At 37.7% G+C, this 24,375-nt stretch overlaps 1 protein-coding gene across 1 annotated transcript; it reads right to left on the minus strand.

Moving 5' to 3' along the window:
* TRNT1 (tRNA nucleotidyl transferase 1) lies at positions 1-23,656 on the minus strand. Its single transcript, XM_074198692.1, has 9 exons — positions 23,581-23,656; positions 22,890-22,999; positions 21,708-21,855; positions 16,366-16,559; positions 14,303-14,441; positions 11,371-11,497; positions 5,759-5,952; positions 3,653-3,906; positions 1-2,919 (listed from the first exon to the last, which is right to left on the minus strand). Exons 3-9 carry the CDS (start codon positions 21,853-21,855, stop codon positions 2,671-2,673), a joined length of 1,305 nt encoding a protein of 434 aa, XP_074054793.1. The 5' UTR covers positions 22,890-22,999; positions 23,581-23,656; the 3' UTR covers positions 1-2,670.
* Between the last annotated feature and the right edge of the window lie 719 nt (positions 23,657-24,375).

Raw genomic sequence — 24,375 nt, forward strand, 5'->3', positions numbered from 1 at the left:
AAGGTGATCCCTGACATTTGACCTAGAATTTATGACCCAAACTATTCCCAGAATGTCTCTGAGAAGCCAGTGTTTGATAAATCGTGGAGAGTCCTGGACTAATAATTCAAAAGGACTGAGGATCATTTGTCCGAAGGTAACAATCACAAAACAAGTGCAAATGCCATCCTATTTCCTTTAGGCTTTTATTAATAAGGTGAAACAAAACTAATACTAAAGCACAGCACTTGGGATCATGGACCCCCCCCCCAATCTAAAGCCAAGGAAGAAAAGCAAATTCTCATAGACCGAAGGAAAATGCATTACTGATTAAAAGTGGGATTCTTTGGGGGCCTTGTGAGGAAAAAAGTGCCACTCTTGAGTTGCTGACATAAAGGAATGGAGGGCAAACGTTCCTGGTCTGAATAGCTCATCTTTCCTTCTCAGGGTACCTACGGATAGTTCTTAAACTTAAAAATCCATTCAAAATGCCCAATAATCGATTCTCATTCTGATGCCTCATGAATCATTCCCCTGGCTCTGCTGCCATCTAGTGCTCACCAATGACTACTCTGGAAGTTTAGCCATGTGTTTTTTATTTCACTACCAAAATAAAATAGCTTTTATGAACCATTTCTAAATGAAAACACCTTCCATAAACTTCTACGTTCTCCAGTTGAAAGCATAACTACCCTTTCAAAGTGTCAGCCATGAGATGTGTCCTTATTGAGGCCGACCTTTAGCTCAAACCGCCACACAAAGGAGTTATAAACTCAGCCGTCTGCTAGTGCTCATTATTGGAGGCTCAGATCCATGAAATAAAAAGAGCTCACAAAATGCATTCAAAAATCAATCACTGCTGCAGCTTACAAACTCATCAGGTGTTTACTGTCGGAAGAACCTTAGAAAAGGGGTAGCAATTAGGAGTGAGTGAAAGAAATGAAATGGAAAATGGATTTTTTAAAAATTAACTGGGCTAATTTTTTTTTCAGTCAAAAAAATAAAAAGGTCAAAATCAGGAAAGTAGCTGCAATAAATAAGTTTTGGGCAGTGAGAACATTTTCCTACTCAACATTCTAAAGCTATCAAGATCTTCAACACATCATTTTTTATTTCAAGTCACAAAAAAAGCTGAATCTTGTTTTCTCTGTAAGAACTGGAAAAATTTTATTGATTCTGAACAAAACACTCACCTAAATTCATAAACAAGTCCTGAGAGACATTTCCTTGCTATCAGAGGATCAGAGATTGGTAGCTAGAGGCAATTAAATCCAATTTCATCATTTAAAAACTTTTGAGGAAACTGAGGCTGTTGTGACCTGCCTACATTAACCAGTGTACAGGGAGATAGATATCTGAATTCTTCAGTTTTCCTTGATGCTAAGCCTAGCACGTCTCCTAAATCAAGCTACCTCTTAAGTGGTTTATCGGTGACCTGTGATCACCAAACTATCCATCTAGAGCTGGATGACTTCGGAATCCGTTGTGTCCAAATCCTCTCATTTGACAAAAGAAAGACACAGAGGCCCAGGGAAAGACCAAACGATATGGTCAACGCCACACAAGTATAGAGGCTCTTTCTCATGGCATCACTTTTATTCAAAAATTCATAGTTTAAGTCTTATTTCAAATGATAACTTCACAGGTGATATTTTTTATCCTCTCACATGATAGGCTCATGATTTCCACCACTTCCTTCTGACCTCAGAGAAACAGAACGAATACAACGTCCTTCCAAATACCTAGGTCCAATGCATGGCCACTCTCTCGGCCTATCCCGACCTACTAGAAACAGGCTTTGCCTGTATGTACAGCTAGTAATCACCACAACTACCCAATCAGTTAAAACATAAACCCCTGGGCTGTGTGGAGGAACCCATCTGGCTGGCGGAGAAGTGGGCTCAGCGGAGAAGCAGGGGGACCTGGGGTCAGTGAGGGCTGGGGGAGCCATTTAATCTCAGATTGCCTGACGAGAGGATCCACTGGAGAACTGGCAAACCTACGCAGTCCCTTTCAGGAAACCCTGAGACAGGGAGGGTTCACAGATCCTGAAGAATCTGACATGACTGAATGACAAAACACAAGCGGTGCAGGGCAGGAGGTGCAGGAGTGTGCATTCACTAACACATGATGTTTTGCAATCACTTTGTTTCAAGTCTTATTTTGAAATTGCAGATCTTTATCCATCATGCAAATTGGGTTATTCTTTAAAGAAGCCACTGAGCTCTAAGGGAAACACTGAAAACTTTATTTCAACCTGTCATTTTCTCTTTTGTAAGGACTGCCACTTCTGAGGAAGGAAAGAATTCATCTTGAGTAAAATTCTAAAATACGGAGTTTGAGAAGCTAAGTAATTTGGGTTAGACTGTAAAAGTGGGACTTCTACAGAAAATAAATCAAGTGCCACAAATAAGTCTGTTAATAAATGTGTATTTACCATTAAAATGGGAAACAAAAGGTAGGCACTTCTATGCAATGACTGGAATAGTCCCATTAAGCAGGTCTGAGATGAAACTTAAAAATAGAAAAAGTTTTATTTTTTGTCCTAAGTCAGGAAAACAGGCTTTTCCCACCCCTAATGACTTTTTAATTGTTGCTTCTTAGCCCCCATTTTTCATTTCATGTCAAAGGTCTCTTGAGATGCCAAGCCAGAAAAGACCTTTGAGATGATCCAGGTAAATCCACTCATTGTCAGGTCTTCTTTATGAAACTTAGAAGTTCCTCCTTGTCCATCTGATAGCCACTCTTCTTCCAATGTTCTCGCAACTGCTGTAAAATTAGTCCAATTTCTTTTCCTGAAGAAATGCCTACTTTTCTTACATCGTGACCACTGACAGGAAACGGAGGGATAGACCACTGTTGCATTACCTTGAGAAGACTGGCCTCTCCTTGGTATTTGAGTAGTTCACAAACTCGACCAAGTGTATCAGGTTCCCTAGACTAAAAATCCAAAACAAAAACAAAATGAACTTACTAGGGACAAAATGAAGACATTTTTACTAAGAGTATTCACTGAACAAATCAGTAATTCTCACACTGTAAAAACCTTATCAAATCCAACTCCCAGTCCTCCTATTTACAGATGAAGAAACGAGGAGCAGAAGGTTGGATGATATGTCTGAGGTAGAGGAGCAGTAGAACTGAATCTGGGGTCTGCTGATTGTCAGCCAAGCAGTTTTTCCATTACACAAGTATTTATTTGATGGAAGAATCTTCTGACTAACATGACAAATAACAAGAACACAGAACTATGGACAAACAGACTGGATTTAGACTCAGGACCTAGGTTTGAATTCTGATTCTACCATGAACAACACCTGGGAAAGTTCCGCTCTTGCAGGGCTTGAAGAGGCCAAGTTTAGAGGATCTTCCAGTCTCCTAGTTCTAAATCTGAGATGCCAAGACTGATGGGCTCACCCTCACATTCACAAACTGTTTCTGCTGTCACATACTGCTGAAGACGGATCAGACAAGAGCAGTTCAATCCCTTGCCTTTATAGCCCAGGGAACTCATGTTACCTGCAGAGTCAGAATTCAACCCATGGTTCAGTGCCCCTTCTAGAAAAGTTTAATCTCTCAGTCACTTTTTAAAAAAACTTTACTGTGGCAAATAAAACCTGAATTTCAAAAAGTTCTCACTAAGGCAATGACCATAGCAACATCACGTACTTACGTCTAAAACAAAATCTTGATATGTTTTCAGCGGTTCTGCACTATCAGTGGCTTTAACTAAATCTTTTCTATATTTCACTATAAATAAGCCAAGATTTTTTTCTTCTTTTGCAATCTTCAATCTCAAATCAAGGTTTTTAACATCATCCTGTGTTTTGAATAATGAAGCCAAAAGAGTCATTGGCTTTGGAGAAAGAGTTTCTACATTTTTGCTGACTTTGTTAAATTCCTCTAAATTCCCAGCAGCAGGTAAACCTGTAGGGGAGGAGAAACAGTTGATTTTTATGTTTAGAATGCAATGATTTAAATGAACAAAAACATTAACTTCTTTGTCAAAGTACTGAAAGAAAAAAATTCCCCCCAACAGAAATGCTGTTCAAAGTCAGATATTCTGCATGGTACAGAATCCTCTCTCTCTGACAGTGCACCACAAAAAGGAAGAGGCAGTTATCTCCCATTATGACAATATAAAACAAAGGTTAGGGGATACAGTCCAAATCCCAAATTTCCATAAAATTCATAATTCATTGAGAAAATTATTAGAAAGAAGGCAGGCTGAACAATTCCTTTAATTATACCAAAGTCCTCCTGGAAATAAAAATCCATTTCTTAATAGGAATTTTCTGTCAATGTTATTGTGGTCCCTGAGTCATCACTGAAGATTTGAAAAAGTTTGACATGAGGGCAATGGAGAGGCCTAGAAGAGCTGGAAGTAGGCTGCAAAATCTGACAGAGGGGCTATCACCTTCTCCACAGGACCTCCTGGACAGGCTGAGTGCCCCATTGATGTCCTCAAAAGGCCAGGAGAAAGAGGAAGGCCTCTTGGATCCTGGTTTTGGTTGAGAGAGGACAAAGACAAGAACCGCCCAGGACATGCAGCCATGGATGGCGTTCTTGCTTGTAGGACGTCCAACTGACAATGCCAGGCAGCCGTGACAATTCACTGGATCTTTCAGCAGTGCATTATTTCATTTGTTTTTAGAAGCCTGCTCATTGTCTTGTCTATTCTCCAAGTTCACTATCTATTGTGCAGAAATTGCACAACAGATTGTGCATAATGGTAATAATTGCTCAGACTTGCTTTTCAGATGTCTGTCTGAGTCAGGAAATCCTTAGTGTACTAGGGTGGGCTAAACAGGCTTGGCTTCATTCTGGCCATACCCTAATACAGCACCTCAAACCTGCATCTTTCCAAACCAAAAGTCCTCTTTTCAGGTCTGACTAGAGACTTCTCTTCTCTCAATCCCCCTGATTCCAGATGCTCACACCTGGAAGATATCCAGCACTTTCTTGATGTTCATCACCTTTAAGGAATGCAGAAAAAAACCAACAGAAGTTTTCTGCTGGGTACCCCTATGTTCTGTGCTTTATTTTCAATAATCTTACTGATGATAATAGTTAATATGCCAATTTTCTGGCTACAGAAGAATGAGCTGAAAGCTTCAAGAAATAAAGGACAGCAAAGTCCATTACATACTCATGATTATGATTTTTCCTTATATACATTATCACTGACTCCCCTGCTCCCCTTATCTTCAACTTTACTCCCATCACAAGAACTCTTAGAGATCTGCACCAAAATTATAAAAATGATGGGACAGGTTCTAACCCAATGAATCTCTAAATCATTGCTTCCTGTCTCTCTGTTCCTATCTTGACAACCAGTTTCCTTTCCTTCCCCCAATTTTTTCAAAACTTTTTTAATTCAATAAATATTCCTGGTGTAGAATAGTCTCTTGGAGCCTTATTAACAAATCTAATTTCAATTCTCCCTTTTACCCAAGTGTCTATTATTCCTTTCACAATAATCCATCTTAGAATCATAAGTTTTAGATTTGAAATAACCTTAGGGATCTAAGAATTATAAGGTTTGCAAAGGACTTGACTAACCAAATTATTTCATTTGCTTTTTCATAACAACCCCGTGGGATACAACAGATATTACTCCCATTTTGCAGGGCATTTATTAAATCTAACTTCATCCTCAATACTCTTTCTGCTCTAGCACATTGCCTCTAATGGATTAGTCAGACGTGACTTTTCCTTAGATTTCAAATTTAAGTCAAAAAATACAAAAAATATCATGTAATTCACAAACAGTACTCACCAATGTAAAGTGCCACATCAAGATCATACATAAGACGAACCAAATGATTTGCGTGATTATTGACAAGAATTTTTTTCAATTCTACCCATATCCTCTCTCCAGAAATTCCAGCCAAACCTTTTGCATTTTCTTTAATTGCTTCCAAAGTCTTCGAATCATGGCTACCAGGTCTATCTGCTACTCTTCCATAAAACCTGCAAAAGCAAAGTTCCCACATGCAGTCAAGGTTAATACAAACCACATCTTTTAAATGTGCACTAACACCATCACTTTTGGTTTAAGAGGCAAAGAAAACATTCATAACCATAGCAATAAAATGCTTCTACTTTAATGCATATAATGCATAATGAATTTATGCAGCCTATTCTCAGGAAAAAAAAATGAGAACTGAGTAAAAATACTGAAGGAGATTTAGGAGAGAAAAAACTGTTATCCAAACCAGTGATGTCAAACTAGAAGTATTCCAAACATAAGGATCCCTACAAGACACAAAACAACTCAGAAAAGCACATATAAGTCTCATCTTTGGTGATTGTTTTTGTACTTTTATTTTGTTAAATATTTCCCAATTAATTTTATTTGGTTCAGGCCACAGAGGGGAGTGTTGCTGGCCATGTATCTGACACATCTGATCTACATCATTGGTAAGCACCCTTTTCAGACAGGAACTAAACCAAGTCTGAATTCAAAACAAGTGGTTAAATAAGTAAAATTATCCATTAAACTAAAAAACACAAAACAGTATTATAGCTAGCTGATGTATTAATAAAGGAAAGCCTGTTTTAACAGACTGTATTCAATAAAATAAACCTTTGATGAAGTTTTTTATTATGCAATGTTTTTGTACATTTGTTTGAAGTTTGACATTATAACTAGTTAAATTTAGCCACATGCATAAATTCAATCTGGTTTCCACAATTTTCAAATGCAAAGTGCTTTTTGATGTAATTCAAATAAATGAATCCCAGCTCACATGTATAAATGGTGTCAAATACTGAAAGACCAAACCTAGAATCTGAATAATACTGCAAATGATAAGTTATTTCCAAGTTTGTAAAATCTTTTGTGCTGGGATTTATGAGATCATTTAAAGTTTTGCCAGTTCTGCACTCTGTTGAACAAGGCATATTAAATCAGAATTCATTCAGCTTGATGTATCTTTGCACCCAGATAGATGATTCTTTGAAACACATTATTTCTAATTTCAAACAGCTGAGATGCCTGGCATGACGATCAAATCCAGTTCTTCAACAGATACTTCATGTAGATGATTCATAAACTTGAAAAGAATACTGTTTGTGAAAGTCCACAAAATGAGATTCAGATACCATCAGTGGCTAAGCCAGAAATTTGGTATGCTACAGCAAATCAAAGATGCTATTTGAATTCTCTCATGATCACATTTTAGACACTCAAAAATCCTTATAAGTGCCAGTCTCTATCCATCTCAACATTTGTGATGAAGATAGCCAATTCCAACTAAAATTCAAACAGTTTATAATGTTTCTGCTTTCACTTATAACATTTAACTAATTATAAATGACAAAGGATATATTACTGACTCATTTAAATTATCCTTAATATAAGAGATACATGAATAACTGGTTAGTCTAAGAAACTGGTTAGTCTAAGAAACTCAAAATACTAAACATTTTAAAAGTTGTCATTTGTCAATCACAGATCCAATTAATCAGATACAAAAGAAGGGAAATGTTAGCATTTGATAAGCAGCAAACATTACTATGCACTGGTATAAGACTGTGATTACAGACAAGAATTGACAATCTGAACAAACCGGACATATTATTTCTGAGTTTGGTTCCAAAAGAATGCTCACAAGGACCTCCAAATGAACAATTAAAGTTCAATTAAAGTCCAAAGAAGGGCAGTTCAGTAGTGAGAAAATCATAAACAATCCCTTGAATCGGTCTATGATGCTGTATATTCTTTCCCTATTCCATCCCAGTCCCAAGAGACCTAAATGCAGTTTTAAAAACTAACCTGATTTTTAGAGATGCCTTATGTATAACACTCTGAACCCCAACCCTGTAAGTTAAATCTCAGAAAGGAAGTTTAAATAAAAAGTTAAGGAAAACTAACCAAATATTGGTCCAACTATTTGACAGCAGATGTAGCATTCACTATCCATAGTTCTCTATGCCTGTTCAAGAGTGTGCAAGACAGAGGCTAGTCAATTCTGACTGAGATTCTTATTTTTATTACAGTTTTTACAATTATCTAGGTCCTATGAAAATTTTCATTTGTCATCTCAAAAACAATTTATTTATGCCCAACACTTCCACAAATATATTATCCCATAACAAACAATTGCTAAGGTTTCAAAGTCTGAATTAAAGCAAACAAAAAAAAATGGCCTGTTCAAGTTTAAATGTTTTTATAAATGTTTTTATTTGTTCCTTTTCAATTTTATGAGTTGTTTGGGTAGGAGTTTTAGGTTCACTTTTATTTTCCATGGTGTGACTTAAATTTTCTGTAAGAATTTGTCCTCCTTTGATGAATTTCAAAATTGTCCCTGATAGATTATTTTTTCATTGAGTGCCCATTAACAAAAGGTTTCCTCCTCTCTTAAGGTAATGTGACCCTACGAAATGGAAGGAGTTAAGCTGCCATCTTTTTTGACAGTACAAGTGTCATCCTATATTCCTTTCCCATAGCAGCTCTCTACAGGCTTTTCTGGCACAGTTCCATTCAAGTATTCTGTAGGAAATTTTGTTTTGAGATGCTGTTATCCAATTGATTTAGAGCCAAATCATATTACTGATGAAAAAGGTTGACAGTGAGAGAGTAGTAATAACTTGGAAACGGTCACCCAGGTAAGCTGAAGAGACTGCATTTGAACCCAACCCTCAAACTCCAAATCCAATGGTCCACTGTCAGAACTATCTCTATCTAGCTAGAAATCTTCTACATTTGCCTCAATGTTTTATTAAATGCAAAAATTTATATTCATACCTGAATAGTTTCACCTTTTCATATCTACCTCATCATTCTAAAGTATTCAGATTTTGGGGGGCTCTAATGGATTATTACTTAAATACTTCCCAGGTATTCAGCCTAGACAAAAATTTGAGCACAGACATGTTAAGCTGTGGTACTTAACTTGAGTGGTCATCTCTATATTAAAGTCTTTATATTCTTTGGCTTTAGTTTCTCATGTAAGTACGTTACTCTCTAACCATAGAAGTTGAAAGGATCATAGATTTGGAGTTGCAAGGGTTTTGGAGATCATTTAATCCAACTTCAATGAAAAAATGAAATAGAGATTCTTAAAGTAGGTTGTCCAAAGTCATAGAGGGTAGTCAGGTTGTCGTCAACAATCAGATTCACATCCTGACTCTGAAATCAGGGATATATCCATCCACTGGACCCCAGGAGGCTACCTTGAAAGATGCTGTCACATCTACAGAGACTGTTTTATAGTTCTCACATCATCTATCAGTTGAGATAACATCAATCATCCAAGGAATTGTGTCAGATCTCAGCCCCTTCTAGAACTTACTATAAGGTGGTTAAGAGATTTGAGCTTTTCCAGTTCACCCATTTGAGGCCAACCCAGCTAATGGGCTTCAATGAAATTACTTAGCAAGTGATTCAGCAATATCCCCTCACTAGGACCCTAATGCTTAAAGCTTTTCAGTTTCATAGTATCCAGCACAATTTACAACCCACCTTGAAAATCTCAGATTTTCTCCAAGCCACACCAACACAATGGAAGACTTTAGTGGAGAATAGCTGAACACTTGTATAAGTTAAAAATGAGATGTCTAGTTAGGCTTGATTGTAATCTAAAGATCACACTTCCCAAAGTATTCACTGACCAATCACCTATTATGATTACTTAGCAATGGTGAATGAACAATCACATTTTCAAATTTTCACTGCTAGGGCCTCTAAGTCATCTTCCTTGTGAAGTCCAACAATGCCACTGAAAGTGCTGTTATCAAAAAGCAGGCAAGCAAGGACACAACCTTACTTCACTCCAAGGTGACAGGAAAAGCACGAGGTCTGTCCATGATCCAGAACTGGGGTGAGCAGGCTGCCATGAAGTCGACATAGAATACTGTAGAACTTCTACAGGAGCCACACTTTGACAATTTTCCACAAGCCCTCCCAATTGACAGTATCCAAAGTCTTGGTCAGATCAATGAACACTGTACAGACCTCTGTTCTGCTCCTGGCATTTCACTGTAAGTTGTCACATATTGACTTTCACTTGGCTGTGCTGAAGCCACACTGACTCTCAAGGAGTCAGCCATCTTCCAGGTGAAGGACCAGCTAATTAAGGTGGATCTTCAATGAGGAAGAACATGACATCAAGGTCAACTAATATGCTGATGGCAAATTATTTAAACTTGAAAATGTTACCAGTGGGGGGCATCTAGGTGACAGAGTGGATAGAGCAGCAGCCATGGAGTCAGGAGGACCCCAGTTCAAATCTGGCCTCAGAAATGTAATAATTGCCTAGCTGTGTGATCTTGAGCAAGTCTCTCTTAACTCCATTGCCTTAAAATAAATTTTAAAAAATTTGAAAAAAGAAAAAACAAAAATGCTACCAGCTAACCTTAAATGGAGGGAGAGGTGGTATGTGATTTTCTTGTTTACAGATGATTGTGCTGTCAATGCATCCTCTGAAGTCAGCATGAAACAAAATTTGAATTGATCCTCTGCCACTTGGGGTTAATTCTGGACTATAACAATTAACACCAAGAAAACACAGATTTTCCCCCAACCAGCAGCGCACCATCCATATGTGAAACTGTCAGCAGTATACTTTCCAGGGAAGTACACAAAGATGAAGAAGTTGATGCACACGTCACTGAGCTGGCTCAATGTTTGGGAGATTCCAAAGGGATAGGTGGGAGAGAAGAGGAAGTAGTCTGCCTACCAAACTGAAGGTCTCCAGAGCCATTGTGCCAACCTCACGGTTGCATGCCTGTGAAACCTGGACAGGAAACTGAATCGCTTCCATTTAAATTGTCTCAGAAAGATTCTGAAGATCACCTGGCAGGAGAAGATCCCAGATACTGAGTTACTTTCTCAAGCTAAACTATCAAGCAGTCAATCTCTACTTCAGAGAGTACAAAGCCTACGGGCTGGTCATAGTGTTCAAATCCCAGAAGTACGTTTTCCTAAAAGACTATTTTATCGAGAATTCACACAAGGTAATGGCTCAAATGAATGTCAGAAGAAGCCATATAAGAACGCTCTCAACACCTCTGAAGAACTGGGAGACATTGGCATAGACTACTTGGCATGGCGTACCTGCATCAGAGATGGTACTATACTCTAGGAGTGAAGCACAATTGCAGTGGCTCAACAGAAACGTGGGACACAGAACTTCTGAGCATCTCCACTATGAAGGTTCATGTGAACTATTTGGGCCTAACCAGTGGTAGAGCTTGCCAAGCTCCTATTGGTCTGATCAGCCAATTAGACACAAAGAAGTGGGGGGGGGGATCATTTGGGTCCTCTTCAAGAGTGAAGGACAACAACCAACCAACCAACCAGTTTAGAACAGACATAACAAATATAAGAGTGCTCAGAAAATAATTTGGTTGAATAATACAACTACTTAAATAAATTTATCTTACCTGAAATATCTCAAAATTCGAAGATAATCCTCTTGAATTCTGTCTTTAGGGTCTCCAACAAATCTGACTTTCTTATTTTTCAAATCTTCATAGCCATTAAAGTAGTCATATAGAGTACCATCAAAACCTATTGTGACAAAAGATTTTTCTGAAGATTTTTATCATGGTACCCTAATATTTAACTGATTTACATCAGACAATTGGATCAGTTCAAGGACGTAATATGATTGGGGACTTTTTACTCAGAAAAGTATTCATTTTATACACATGCACACATGTGCACACATGTACACACGGTATAACATCACTCACCAAGTATCACATCATTCACTAATTGTCGTTGAAGGATCAGGGTGAACAGCACATCACTTTTTTTATGTGATACTCTGGTACCAATGAAAAGGCATTGGTATAACTGTAATGAATCTATTGTTCTAATGCCTGGCTAAATTGTTTATGTATTCTAAGTTTGTTATTTAATGCATTTTTAAAAATGTCTTATTTCCCCCCAACTGCGTGTAAAAGCATTTTTTTTTTAAATTTTGAGTTCCAAATTCTATCCTTCCCTTCTTCCCACCTCCCTCAGCAGCAAGTGGTCTGATAAGAGATTATAGGTAAGTAATCATGTAAAACATTTAATACATGTTATTAAGCTGTTTAATGTATGGATTCCAAGATAATTATCTGCTTAGTTTGAGTTCAGTTCTAAACTTAAGCTTACATAACGTGTTTTCTATTTAACAGCATCATGGCTATTAAGGAATCAGTCAACGCAGAAAATGATGATGACAGACTCTCACTTCAAAGGGCAAAGAGCTGGAGTTAAATATGGAGGAAAAATGACTCCTTTTCTTTAATGCTCAAACCAAAAGCTAGCTTTTAATAAAGTTTTAAATTAATATTAAGAAATTCAAATTGATTTATTTTCCTCAAATCGAGTCAAAAAAGGTACAATTACAGTCAATTTGTGAGAAATATAATTATGGCTAAATGTAGTCTTTACACCTTGCTGTGCATCAACTTCTTAAAACGCAGTAATTAGTAATACTAGTTATGATTATTTTAATTTGGAATTTGATTTTTAAAAGAGGATATCACAGAAAATCACTCTAATTTTTAGAGTTAATTACACTTAACGAGAGCTCAGACTATTGGGAAAGAGGTCTTTAGAAAGCATTACAACTGTCCACTGGATGGTAACTTACTAAAAATACAGGAAAGTAGCTAGGAAAAAAATAAAATCATTCATTATCTATGTCTAAATCAATAAAGAGACTTACATTCCAGTACAAACTTTGATATTTCCTAGCCATATGACATCAAGTAGATCATTTAACTTGACTGAACTTCAGTTTCTCCAACTATAAAAAAAGGGTTGATATGCTTTTAATTTTTTTCTTTTTTTTCAGAGACGGGAATTAGGAGAATGTCTTTAAGTGGCAGGAAGAAAAGTGGCCTCTGTGGAGCTACTGACTTTTCTTCCTTTTTCTTACTATTAGATTGAAGATCCCATTCCTCTCTGAGGTGGTTTCTCCTTTCCTATTGCTCTAGTTAGGATTCTTGTCTTTAATATGTAACATTCTCTTCTGTAATATGTTATTGAGGCATTAGCCAACAGTGTAAAAAGCAAGGACAAAGTTCTATTCTAGAAATTCTGATAATTCCTTTGATTCTGAAAGATTGTTGTGAAGAAATTGCTTTATATGAAAGAGCTCAAGGGGGCATGGTGGGGCTGCAAGGATTCCATGAACTCTCCAAGGACAATTTGCCCACTGGATGGTAACTTACTTGAAATACAGAGAAGTAGGTAGGAAGAATAAAATTATTCACTATCTATGCCTAACTCTTAGATTAGACAAAATCTAATGTCTAATTGTGCCATCGATGCAGCCTTTGAGGTCAAGATGAAACAAAATGTGGACTGATCCTCTGCCATTTGGGGCTAATTTTGGCCTAACAAAAACCAGGTTCTTCCCTAGCCAGCACCACACTATCCAAATGTGGAACTGTTAACTATGAAACCATGGGCTAAGAACCCAGTGTTTATAGACTTCAGATTCTTCATCTTTTAAATGGCTTGAATGAAATCTCTGATTCTTTCTTGTTCTAAATGTATTATAAAATAGATAATATAAAATACAGTAATTTTTAAATAGCCCTGAAGTATCCTTAGAATGGAGGCAGGATGACTCAAGAGCAGCAGCTCCAGCTGCTTGCCCATAACCCCTAGCAAGACTTAGGACAAAATACTTAGCGCTACCCTTTACAGAGAGAGCTGAAGACACAAGTCTTGAGAGGGTTCTGCCTTAACTTTAAAATAAATTTTTGAAATATGCTCCTAATATCAGCTAAAGCTAGATGTCTACCCAAAATCTTCTAAGTACCTTTCCTGCTTGTACCTAATAAGAGACTTGTTTCTCAGTGACTGATTCTAAATCTATTTCTTACCTTAGAAAGTTACAAGACTTGGTTCTACAGGCCACAGTGACCAGAGCCATCTGAGTAATTAAGACTTGGTTTCAGGTCCTGCCCCTCGGACACACAGTGGCCAACAACCACTCTTCTCTTCCCAATGTCTCTCCCCACCCCCAGCAACTCTTTAAGCGTGGGAATTGTAGAGACAGAGCTGGAGCACAGATAAAGGCAGCCTCATAGACCATTGAAGGGAGTGACCCCAGTTTATAGCCCTAGAGCAACATTATCAATAACTACTGACATAATGATTGATGTTAAGTGCCAAGTCAAGATTTTCTTACTGTGATCCTTGGATATTTTCTCCATCTGTCTCCATCCATGCTATCTCACCTGGTCTCCTGGAGACCAGAGATCTGTTTAAATTTTGGTTGTCTATTGGTGCACAGATATTTTTGGTTATCTATGCACCTGTTGAATTTTGGTGCATAGAAAGTCTCTTTTGAATCTCATGCATTACCTAAAAACATTGAGTTGATGGTGAGATCTCTCCTCTCCGCATCCTTCTGCCAGTCAGTTGTGAATTCCACCTCGGCATGCCGGCCATCTGTAATGACATCAATCCTTAGTGTTGTGATCTCAAAATTTTCTTCATGAAGCTGCAACAAATATGAATACAAACAGAAAGCTGAATGTAAAAATACAAAAACCAGGATCTTTTTAAGTGAAGCAGTATCTTTGTGACATTACACTTTGCTCTTTCGATACCCTCTAGTCCTACTGGCCACCACAACCCTCCTCTATTGTCCCTTAAGGCCTCCCTCCTCATCTTCACCTTCCCCTGGCTTCCTTCAAGGCTCAGCTCACCCTCAAAAAGCTTTTCTTCCTTCCCTCGGCTGTTCTTCCTTTCTTCAGATAATCGTTGCTCAGCCATGTCTGACTCTTTGTGACCTTGGGGATCACAGTATTCCAATACTGTCTATGGGGTTTTCTTGGCAAGGATAATAGAGTGGTTTGCCATTTCCTTGTCAGTGGATTAAGGCAAACAAAGGTTAAATGACTTGGCCAGGGTCATACAGCCACTAAGTGCCTGAAAATGGATTTGAACTCAGGTCTTTCTGACTCCAGCATTCCATTTCATGAGCTATCTAGTTGATTCAATTACTTTTTATTTTATATAATGTATGTACACAGATGTACAACACAGATATGTGTATATATCACCTATGTACATGCCATCTACTGATAAAATGTAAACTTGAAATTTATATATTTGCTTCTGTCTCCCTGGTACCTACTCAGTACAGTTTCTGGTTAGAGTAGGTTCAGGTCTATAAACCCTGAGAATCTGGTGCATTCCTTGCTTCTAAATGAACTCTCCCACCTAGACTGCTAACCCTCCAACACCCAACAAAATCATTTATAGCCCATTTCAATGTAAACAATGGCCCTGACCCAGAAGGGGTTTGTGAAGACTCAAAGAGCCTCCCATGATTCCTCCCCAGGAAGCTTTCTCTGATCCCTCATCTAGTCACTCCCGCCCTCTTCTCCTTGGAATTCACTAAGCAGAGATTTGAAACCTCCTCAGGCCCAACACTATAATGCAGAGGTAATCTATGGCTTCTATTCATTTGTTTTCTCCCACTCAAATTTAACAGAGCACACTGGATCACACACATTTTCCTTCACCCAAGTATTTGCAGGATATTTTAAAGTCTAATCAAGTCCAACTTCAAGGAGGATGAACCTTCCCTGAATGGCTCCTTCGCTGGAAGCAATGCTGTTTCAATATTCCCAGAAGTCATAGGATTTTGAGGGGGTGAATACTGCCTCCACTCCCACAAACAACAATTCCTCATGTCTGAGAGAACTTTATTTTAAAGATTTTTATCAAATGATCAACCTACTTACTGGTGAAGTGCCTAAGTTAGTTCTCAGATGATAGATATTGCCAAGTTTGTTCTGGAAACCTTTCCATCTTGATAAGAGCCCTTCACACCAAAATGAGACACCAGAGCAGGACTTAAGTTAGAAGAGAATGGGCAAAACTGAACATAAAATTCCAGTTCTAGGCAATGAAAAAAATAAAATCTCATCCTATCTCTAAAGAACATTAAAGGACATAGCCAAAAATCTTCCAATGATGACAAAAAGTCTGTTGGGTTCCCCCCCCGCCTAATTTCCACACAAATATCTCCAAATATTATTAACTGGTTCCCTGAAAACACTATAAATGAAACAATTGTACAAATTAGTTTTCAGTTATGTTACAAATAAGCTATACAGTCCCAAGCTGAGGAAGCAGAGACAGTGAAGCCATGAGACTCAGTAAAAATGTTTGATAACTGAACTGAAGCTGGAGGGAATGAAAGCCCAGCTCAAAACAAAGAACAGACAACATCACCCTGGGGTTCTGAGACAAGAGATGGGTAATATTGTTAAATAATGTCCAACAGGGCAACTGCAGGAGATGGGGGAAGGCAGAATTTCTTGTATAAAGCTCTTTCTTAAAAAAAAAAAAAAAAAAAAGGAAATAACAGTCCCAGCTGTCAATCTTAAAGAACTAGACAAATCTTCACTCACTCTGGCAGTTATAGTTCCATGTTTTTCCCCTTTGTTATTGATCAGACGAATCCCAGCAGCCTGGAACATTTCTTTCATTTGAGCTGGAGTAGCAGTGGTAGCAAAGTCCACATCTTGTGGTTTTGTTCCATTTAATAAATCTCGCACAGCTCCTCCTGCTATTCGTAATTCATATTTTTCTTTACTAAATAACTCTGGGAAAAAAAAAAACAAAATTTATTTTCCTAATAAGTAATGAGTTTCATAATAGTCCTCTATTATGATGAAATTGTGGAGAAAATAAGCTTAAATTCCCAAATACACATTAATTAAAAAGGCATATATATTAATAAGGCACCAGGAAAAACAGCAGAGATAAAAAGCAATTATATTTTCAATTAAATAGATTAATTTTTATTTATCTTACTATGTCCCAAGTAAAATATATTTTAATATTGTTATGTAATCTTTTGGGGGGGAGGAAGGAGCAAATTTTTCATAAATAGGTTGCAATGGATCACTTATGTCTAATTTTTTCTTGTAAATATTAATACATGGATGTTTATATTCCTCCATGAATATTATTTATAATAAATTTCAGAAATAAAGGATAATCATTTAAAAATTTTTTTACTCGTGACATTTAAAAAAGTCTAGGGAAATCATTTAAGCAACTGTATTTACCTACTCATCTTATACTGAAATGATAACCCACTGCTTTTTTTTGTTTTTTTTAAAAGCCCCAGCTTTATCTACAGGTAAAAAAACAAAATCTCCCTTCTTTGGATTAATTCATTTTAAGTTGAGAAATTCAATTTATGTTTTGGAATAAAAAGCAAACAGGTAGGCTGACCTTTCTTTTCAATTTAAATATAAACAAAATAAGTATGATAAAGAAATAATAAGTGTCAAAACCAATTTCTCATGCTAACCTGCTAAGAAAACTAGGCAGGTGATGGTAAAGGTTACATACCAAGTTATAGTCATAGAGAGAAGCAGACCTACATCTCAAAAGATCTGATTTGGTCATACATCGTATCAATAAAAAATGATAATATGAATACAAAGAGACTGTCCTTAGAGTGAAAATCCTGAAGGGAAGATACTAGTTTTCACTTCAATGTTTAGAAGCCAGAGTTGTGCCCTGAACAAAGTTAATGCTTGGCTTGTTGGAATGGGACAGGGACAGGATTTTTCATCTGAGTCTCTGAGTCTGTCAACTTAAAATATATATATGTATATGTATATGTATATATATATATATATATATGTAGACATATACAAACTATTTCAATGTATCTGGTTTTTATCACCATGTTTTCTTTTTGCATTTTAAAATATGCTCTTTTGAGAAATGGTCTAAGGACTTTACCAGGCTACTAAAGGCAGATGCCAAAATGAAGAAGTCCTGCCATATAGGCTTTTAAAATAATATTCTCATCATCTCAAATACACCAAAATATTCCTAGCAGCAATTTTAGTAGTAGCAAAAATATGACAACAAAGTGACTGCCCATTAATGAAAAAAAAAACTGAAAAATGGTGGTATATGAATGCAACAAAATATCCTTGCAGTATAAGAAAAGGTAAGAATTTTTTTCAAATAGGAGAGGGAGAAAAGGACTATAGGTCCATATATTTCAAGACGGAAGAAACCATTTAATTCATCTTACCCATACCTCTCATTTTAGATGATAAAATCAAGGCCAAAGAGGTAAGCTTATTTGTCTAAGTTCACGCAAGCAGTGATTTCAAAATAAAGGTGATAAACAAAAAATGAATTTTTAAAAAAAAATACTAAATTGCCTAAGATCAACATATATATGGGAGAGCACATCTGATATTCTTAAAATGAATTTTTAAAAAAAATTTACCAAGATGATTTAATTGCCCAAAACAGCAACTGAAGGAAAATATCATTTCACCCTAAATTTCTGTTTAGTCATAAAACAAAAATACTTATAAATTTCAAATGACCTCCATTATTTTTAAAATTGCTAATTTCTTAAATTTCTCTAATGTTATTACCTCTAATAACTTTTAAAAACTATATACAAATGAAATGAAGACATCTTATAAAATCAAATTAAAATTAAATCTTAGTGAAATATCCAAAAAACAGAAAAATTTCATCTTTTCAAAAAAAGGCTAATTTGATTCAATTTCAGTATATCATAGTAAAATGTTATTAATCACCTTTATCAGCACAGCACACCGTGACATTGATGTTACAAAACTTTAACTGTCTCCATTTAATTTTAAATTTCTATTCAATCATTTATTTAAATTTTCACTTACATTTTCATTTTAAGCAAATTTTATGTTTTACTAGGGAAAGATATTTTAGTGAAATTAATTATACCACTCTGAAAAATGGGTAAGTCACCTAATTCATCTATGTTTGAGTTTTCTCTCTATATATGAAAGGGTAGGAGCAAATAGTTTCTAAGGAAGGGTCATTACTAGAATATTCTCAAGACCACAAGTTTTCCAGAATTCCAATTGGAAGGTAAATGGTATTAGCATTCCAGACATGAGAAAAATGATTATTAATAAACAATGATTTGAGAAGATTCAGATTTCCCCCTTTTTTCTTTTATCCTGTTTTCAAGACCTCAGTCCCTGAAGGTCGCACTAACTTTCTCCTCTATCCAAACCCTACCCCGTGGGAAAATCATTGTGCTCCACTCAAGTTTGAGTGGAGATAAAATCTTTGAAAACATGGCACAAAGCTGGGGGCAATTTAGAAGAAAATGACAAAATCAAAGTTCAACTGAAGAGGTTCAGCCCCACATTGTAATATTCATCCTCTCATTAATTCTATAACAGTCAAAGTAGATTGTATCTCTTGGGGAATATCCCTCTTCCAATGGACATATCAGCCATGAGCCTGCCCCCATGCAGTCGGAGAAAGTTAAATGATCATTCTTTTAGTGAAATGCAGGCATCATTAATAAAAAATTATCCCCAAATTATTCAATTATTATCTCTCGTACTTTTTAAATATCTCACTGATGATGAAATTAAAATGTTTATTACACTAAAAAGACATAAAAGAGTTTAAAATTCCTGACATCTAGTTCTCTACAACAGTCAAAAGCAAATTCTCAAATAAACTAAGAACTGTTTCTATTGTTAATATAGCTTAGCCATTTTTGACGATTGAGAATAGGCATGACTGTACTTCCCCTGGCAAATTTGCCCTTTGACTCACTCCACTCAGCAATAATTCCATGTGTATATATGTTCTAGAAGGGGTGGGGGAGCAAGGAAGGAAAAGGTTGTAGAAAAAGTAATCAAGTAAAGAGATAGAAGATCCAAAATAAGAGCAATTAAACTCAGGATTCTAGGACTTTGGTTGGTAGATTTTGTCACTGAATAAAAAGCTCTACCAGACATTAGCATATCACACATCTAGATTTACAGCTCACTTTAAACCAATCTAGAGGACCTTTAAAAATCACTGTCAAACCAATTATACTTCATCTTTAATATGTTCCTCATAAAACACTAAAACTATTAAATCCCACCCTCATTTTACAGATAATAAACTGAAGGAAACCTAAGTACTACAGCTAATGAAAATGTTTACCTATCTCAAAGAGAGACTTGGGAAGGTACATTTCCTTAAAACTCCCAATTAAAAAAAAAAGGCAATCAGATTTGGGTACAAGACAAACCTTCCTAACAATCAGAACCATTCAGAACTGCAATGGGTCCCTTAAGAGGTGGTCAGTTCCTCTTCCCTGGAGGGATGAAGACCCTGTTGAAAATGCTGGAGAAAGGAGTCTAATGGAAGCAGAAGTTGAAATCTGAGGTCTCCCAATGCTAAAGATTCCCAAGTCTGGCTTCTCTAAATTTATGGCCTCAAAGTCATTCTGAAGGTTATGGAAGACTAGGGTTTTCTGGAGAAAGCTGTTGTGCCTAGCAATTAATGAGGTTTTCATTAATATTATTATCACTTTGGTTTTACAGTTTAGAAATACCTCCTGAATACACTGAAGTGAAATTTATCCATCCACCATCTCAGTTGGGTTGGAAAAAAATGACTTCATTAAGGACAAGGCAAGCAAACCTGGAAATGAAAATTTGAGGAAAGATAGGTTCAGCATGAAATGAGGGTGGGACAGCCATCTGGAGATGCTGGTGCTACTCTCTGGACTACTTGTTAACAAGATAAAATACTCCCCCAAATACAAACACATGAATCTCTCTTCTAGTCAGAAAAACACAAAGATCTGTGTTCAAGTCTTGACTGACACCGACTGGCTCTCTGAGACCCTGGTCACCTAACCTTTGAGTTTTTCAAACAAGCTCTCTAAGACTTTAGTTACTCTGTTAAGTGACTGTTGGATACTGGAGGGAGCAATTCCCTCACTAGAGTCCTCCATGCCAATGTATAAAGGAGAAAAAATAGAGACGGCAGAGTAGAAGCAGCATGGCCTAGAGAGGTGAATGGCCCACTGGACACTGCCCTGATCAGATCATACATCACCACAGAGGATGAAGGACAAATGAAAACTACTAAAGAGCATGGACAATGATGAGAAGCACTGAGATAATGCCATACCAGTGTCAGGGCCAGGAAACAAGGATATTCAACCTGGAGAAAACCAGGTAAGGGAAAGAGAACCATCTTCAAACACTTGTTCTGACTTTGACTAAGGTGTCTGGGGGCAGAACTAATAGTGATATATTGAAGCGGAAGAATAAACAAATGTTAGATTTGGAATCAGATTTGTTATTTGAATCATATACAAGTAGACCACCCTTAAGAGGTGGTCAGCTCCTTGGTAATCTTGAATAAAACACTGAGCCACTCTCTGGGCTACTTTCCTTGTTTGGATTACAAGACCTCCAAAGCCCCTCCACTTTTAAGGATGAGCTCATAGAGGTACAATGAGGCACAGTTAGACCAGAAGGAAAAACTTGCTAAGAAATGAAGTTATCCAAAAGTGGAATGAAATGCTTCAGGAAACAGTTCCCCCTGAAAGTGTTCCAGCTCTCCTAGGCTATGACACAGAATGTATCAAAGGGCTTCTGAGGGGCTTTCTAAGCCTTCTCCTGTGATCCTGATGCAGCAAAGGGCATAGCTGAAACTTCATCTGCTCACAGGAATTCAAATCCTTCTCCACAAAGGTCCAGATGGGTCTATACTGAACCAAGACATACTAAAGAAGTTGGTTTCACAGCTAATTTATACTCGTGCTGGTGGATCATCTATAGTTTTGTATTATTCACATTAAGTTTTTCCTTGAATAAAAGTATTAAAAGTTGGCTAGGACAGTAGAAATCAGCATTAAAATCCATGTTCCTCAATTCAAAGGAACCAAGCCTACAAAGTGAAATCCTAACCTCTTTACCTGTCAGGTTCTTCAGTCCTTCTGTAAAAAGGGACTGAAATTCTGGTGATTCCACTTTCATTGTGAATAAATACTTTTTCAAAAGGGAGACTCTACTCCAACTGCAGGAAAGTAGCATTCTATGTCCCAAGAACAGATTCCTCAGCATCTAAGGGGAAAAAAATGCCAATGAGACTAAATGAGAATTACTAAAAATACTAAACTATAAATATATAAATTTAAATAAATATGATTCAGAGTTTTTTGCCTAGATATACGCATCTATTTAATTATTTAACTATGAAGAAAAATGGAGGAAAAATCAATAGGAATTGATCATCCTTTCTAGATTTGGGGCAAGGCAGTGGCTAGTCCTAGAAATGGAGTCAGGAAGCCTTATTTTTGAGTTCAGATCTGGTATATTTATATAAGCTGTGTGGCCCTAGGCAAGTTCCTTAACTCATTTCCTTATCTATAAATTGAGCTGGAAAAGAAAAACATTCCAGACTATCAAGAGAGGGGGAGGGGCTGCTAGGTGGCACAGTGGATAGAGCACCAGACCTGGAGTCAGGAGAACCTGAGTTCAGGTTTGGCCTCAGAGGCAAAATAATTACCTAGCTGTGTGGCCTTGGGCAAGCCACTGAACCCCATTTGCATTGCAAAAACTAAAAAAAAAAAAATGGGGGCCAATCCCATGGGAGCAGCTAGGTGGGACAGTGGATAGAGCACAAATCCAGCCTCAGACACTAATTATTCCCTAGCTATGTGACCTTGGGACAAGTCACATCACCCTACTGCCTTGCCCCCCCCAAAAAGGAAAGAAAAAAAAAGAATGCCCGGAATAGGGTCCCAAAGAATCAAACAAAAATGACAACCACACATGTGAGCCATTAATAATTAAAAAAAAAAATCTTCATTTCCTAGGCTCCACATTCTCACTAATGCCCTCTTACAATTCCATTAAGCTAATTCACAGAAGTCGGACTATAAATAAGATCATCTTTATAAATTCAGCTTTTCTTTTTCTGCTATGTCTCCCCATTCTACCCCGTTTATTCCTCTGTATTACAAACCAGCTCCCACTCCCCTATCTAAAGACTTTCTTTCTCCTTTCACGAATTTTCTCCCATGTCGAGCCTCTTCAGTACAAGAGAAAAATCTATTCTTTCAGCAATCACGAGCAGGAGGAGAAAGGAGACTTGCCTGTTTCTTCCGCACTGGAGGAGGCCCCAGCAGGTGAGGGAGAGCCAGGCTGGGTTGCAAATCTGAGGACTGAGCTTCCACCACTGGTCCTGCCTCTCTGCCCTCAGTTTCTGTAAAAGGAGGGGAAAGGGTTAATCCTGGGATCACTCACCCATCCTGGAGAAGCAGGGGATGGTTCATTTTAATGGTTTTAATTTAATTTATGTAATCAATATATCTACTTAAGTTTTTGTAACATAAATCGTAAATATTTAATTAATAACAAATCTGATAAACCTTAATCATAATTTAAGCTAATAAATTTATTTATCTAGTTTCCTCTAACTGTATCTCACAGAACCCAAGCTCTCTGCGTTAGGAGAGGAAATGCTCTATTCCAAGGGGGCCAGGCCGGCTGGGCCCCCACGCTGCCTCCTCCCCGGGCGGAGGCCCCCCATCACCTGGAGACCCCGATCACCTGAAGGCAGGTGGGTTTGGGGCCCCTTTACCGAGGGGCGCCCGAGGCAGGCCTCCGCGGGCGCGCATGCGCAGCAACGCCGGGGCGCCCCGGAGTCAGCACGAGTCCCCGCGGGCACGCTCCCGGCTCGGACCGCCTCGGCGAGGGGGAGGCCCAAGGGCCGCGGCCTCCTCAGTCTCCCCAGCGCCCCCCGGGCCTCCCCGCAGGTGCCCCCCGGCCCAGGCTGCGGCTCACCTGAGCGCCCGCCGCGCGCAGACAGACCCACTTCCGGGAGCGCGGCGTCGACGTCTGCGTACGTAGCGGCGGCGGCGGCGACGTCGTCCTTGGCAACGGCCCCGGCGGCGCCACGTGACGAGGCCCCGGCGGCGGAAGCTTGTCCTGGGCAAGGCCCCCGGGGCTGGGCCTTCACTGGGGGAAGGGCCGAGGGAAGTCTGCGGCCTGACCCGCACCGGCCCACGTGCGCCGGGGCCCGCCGCGCGGAGGCTCCGTCTCGGCTTCCTCCTCCGTGACGTGGAGCTGGCAGTGACGCCGCCGGCCCAGCCTGCCGCTGCCCAGTGACAGGCTACTTGTAAAGCTTCGCAAACTCCAGAAACTTTGCTGCAATTTCTAATACTTATTAACAGAATATACTTGATTATTATATGTTGTGGATAAACTGCTTTATATTTATAATATTTATTAACAGAATATTTTATTATATGTTACATATAAACTGCTTTTCTATTTATAATATTTATTAACAGAATATTTTGTTACATATTACATATAAACTGCTTTTCTATTTAGAATATTTATTAACAGAATATTTTATTACATGTTACATATAAACTGCTTTTCTATTTATAATATTTATTAACAATATATTTTATTATTATAGGTTATGTATAAACTGCTTTTCTATTTAAAAAATTTATTAACAGAATATATTTTATTATGTTACATATATAAACCACTTTTCTATTTAGAATATTTATTAACAATATATTTTATTATTATAGGTTATATACAAACTGCTTTTCTATTTAGAAT

This window comes from Macrotis lagotis, chromosome 8, assembly GCF_037893015.1.
Source record: "Macrotis lagotis isolate mMagLag1 chromosome 8, bilby.v1.9.chrom.fasta, whole genome shotgun sequence".
In the NCBI taxonomy this organism is placed as follows: domain Eukaryota; kingdom Metazoa; phylum Chordata; class Mammalia; order Peramelemorphia; family Peramelidae; genus Macrotis; species Macrotis lagotis.